Source organism: Pterocles gutturalis, unplaced genomic scaffold, assembly GCF_000699245.1.
Source record: "Pterocles gutturalis isolate BGI_N339 unplaced genomic scaffold, ASM69924v1 scaffold17441, whole genome shotgun sequence".
Classification (NCBI taxonomy): Eukaryota; Metazoa; Chordata; class Aves; order Pterocliformes; family Pteroclidae; genus Pterocles; species Pterocles gutturalis.
The window spans coordinates 16,857-19,637 of NW_010105932.1; the positions used below are offsets into that span (position 1 = coordinate 16,857).

The 2,781-nt window shown below is 50.8% G+C and overlaps 1 protein-coding gene across 1 annotated transcript in view; it reads right to left on the reverse strand.

Annotated features, from left to right (window-relative positions):
- The window catches only part of STIM1 (stromal interaction molecule 1), a gene marked incomplete at both ends in the record, with an annotated part of 31,630 nt that overhangs the window by 12,077 nt on the left and 16,772 nt on the right, over positions 1-2,781 (reverse strand). Inside the window, one exon of the mRNA XM_010087586.1 lies at positions 872-1,049. Within this exon, the coding sequence (XP_010085888.1) occupies positions 872-1,049 (178 nt within the window). The remainder of the gene's footprint in view (positions 1-871; positions 1,050-2,781) is intronic.

Sequence of the window (2,781 nt, forward strand, 5' to 3'; positions counted from 1 at the left end):
GGGAGGCCCCGAGGACACGGGGGGTTGCTGGGCTGCCAGCGCACATTGCCGGCTCGTCTTCAGCTTCTCACCCCCCAGTCCTTCTCCCCAGGGCTGCTCTCTCCCCGCTCCTCCCTCGTGGGATAAAGCCTGGGCACAGTCAGGCTGGAGGATGTGCTGGTGGCCTCAGAACACCCAAGGTACTCCCTTGGCTCAGGCAATTCTGGCCACACGATTTCAGTTTAAACTGAGAAACACCCCAAACATGTTTCCTTTTTGCCAGCAGCAGCATTATACACAACATTCTGCCTAGGCTGCACACTGCCAGATACAGCTTTGGGACATATTTTCCTGCTAGGCTGAATTTAACACTCATCTTTTTAAGAACTGCACAGCTCTAACTTTGCTGCACAGGCTCTAACCCAGCGCTACATTTCCGTGGAAGGATGTTTCTGCCCACCTCTCTGATCCACAAGGAAAGCACAACCGAACTCGTCGTAAATCTCTTCTACAACCATCAATAGACACACACAAAAAAAAGAAAGAGCTTATGGTTTGGAGCAGGAGTTAGAAGTCATCAGAGGATGCAGGTACAGGTCAAGCTCAGGGTGAGCTGGGATGATGTGCGGCGGCAGCACATCGCTCGGGACAGCACCTGCCTGCTCCCCGCCACCCAGCACACGCAGCGCTGGTACACGGACAGGGGACGCAGAATGGGGAGCAGTGGGGAATACTGGGATTTTTTTCCTCCACAAAGGAGAGAGGAAAAGCCAAAGCAGAAAAGCACTGTAAGAACACCCCTGGGTTTCTCAGCAGGATGAAGCAGAGCGAGGAACATTGCTCTCACCAGCATGTCTCCTATGTAAGAGCATCCACCCGGCTGAGCCCTTACCTGCTCCAGCTCTTGCTCGGCGTACTTCTGCCGGCTCAGCTCGTTCTCCGTGCCCTCCCGCAGCTCTCGCAGCCGGTGTGCCTCCTGCTTGGCGATGCTGATCTCGTCCTGCAGTTTCTTCTCCAGGTGCACCTTCTCCACCTCCACCGAGCGATGCTCCTCCTGAGCCTTCTGCAGCCTGCAACACAGATCGAGAGCCGCGTGTCGGGCCACCCGCAACCGGGCAAGAGCTGGCCAGCCCCCAGAGACCAGCCCTGCTCTTAGTCACTCTGTGTTCACACCAACAGAGAGCTGGATTTGGGAAGGTGAGGAGAAAGTTCACCATTCCCAGGAAGAAATTAAATTTCCAACCCCACAGTCTCAACTTTATTTCATGTATTAAATACTCAGGACGTATTTGCTTAATTTTCCAAAGCACATCACAATTTCGGTTAATAAGCCTCAAATTAACCTGAATTTTCAGTGTCTTTACAAAAGACCTTTGCCTTTAATGAAAAAAGAAGGGGAAGATCTGCCTGAGCAGGTATGACCCCCCAGATGGGACGTCTCCGTGTTCCACTCCAAACACATTCAAATTTAAACATGTCCTAATCTAGTCTGGAAGTGAGTATTCTTCCTCTGGACGGGATTAAATCCATCAGAATTCTTTATGGCAACGAGAAGTAAGAACAGACGAGTTGTTCCCACTTAGGGCTCTGATGGCACTTTGGGGCAGTTGCACCAGTGTCATCCCAATCCTCGCACAAGAACCCAAATTAGCACCGAGAGGGAACCTGGTCCCCACGGGACTGACCGGGGGGGTGCAGCCTCTGGTGGTCACCCCCAACCAACCTCCAGTGCCAGCGGAACCGCTGTTAAACCTCAACACAAACGCAGCAGCTTCCAGAGAGACGGCGATTGCCAGGTTTAAAGGGGAAAAAAAAAAAGATTTGGCAAATTTTCAGTTGAAATGAAGACGCTCACTTTGTAATGAAGCTTCTAAACATCATGTTGTAGTACCAGGGACAGAAATAAGAGTATTAGAGGTTGTCTTCATCCGTGAGGACCAGCCAAATGATTCGAATGAAAAATAGTTGGGTTTTTAAAAAGATGGCAACAATGTAAGCCCTGGCTCAAATTTCGGAGGAATGCGGTACATCCCTTTTCGGATAACTTCAGGATGTGATGAGTTTCCAGAACACGTACTTCAGCTCCTGGATGGACCACGATGAAATGCTGTGGCTCATGCTGTCAGAAACCAGGGGCATCAACCCAACAGTCCCCCCTCTTAAACATGAACTTCTCTTCCAAAAGTCACAGTTATCACAGTTTGAGATGAATCAATAAAAGCTGGACAAACCCATCTTGTACAGGCAGCAGAGGCAACGCTACTTCTACCCCAGACCAACCTGAGGATGCTCCTGTTTTCTGCCACGAGAAGCAAAGCTGTGCTCCCCAGTGACCACCTAAAACTATCCACACAATGGAAAGAAAAAAAAATATCCTGAAACCCAAATGGAATCATCTCAGCCAAGAAAAAGTATCTCAAGGTCATAAAATCTTCTCCTACTCAAGACCTTCAACATTCAAACTGGAGAGCAAACTGATGGAGCAACGTGCGGAGAGAGAGACGAGAGGGGACAGCAAGGGCTGGCCCTGGGTGTGCTGGACCTGTCCTGCAAATGGGAAACATCACATCTCGAGAGGACACTCCTGGGCTCCCCGAGGGGCTCCCACTCATCTCAGACCAGCTGGGGACTAACAGAAAAGAAAAAACTGATCCTTAGTTGCTACAAACACTGCTTCCTGCAGCACACGCAGATGTGTCCATCTCATAGAGTCACAGAAGGGTTTGGGTGGGAAGGGACCTTGCAGCCCACCCAGTGCCACCCCCTGCCATGGGCAGGGCCACCTCCCACTAGCACAGGGTG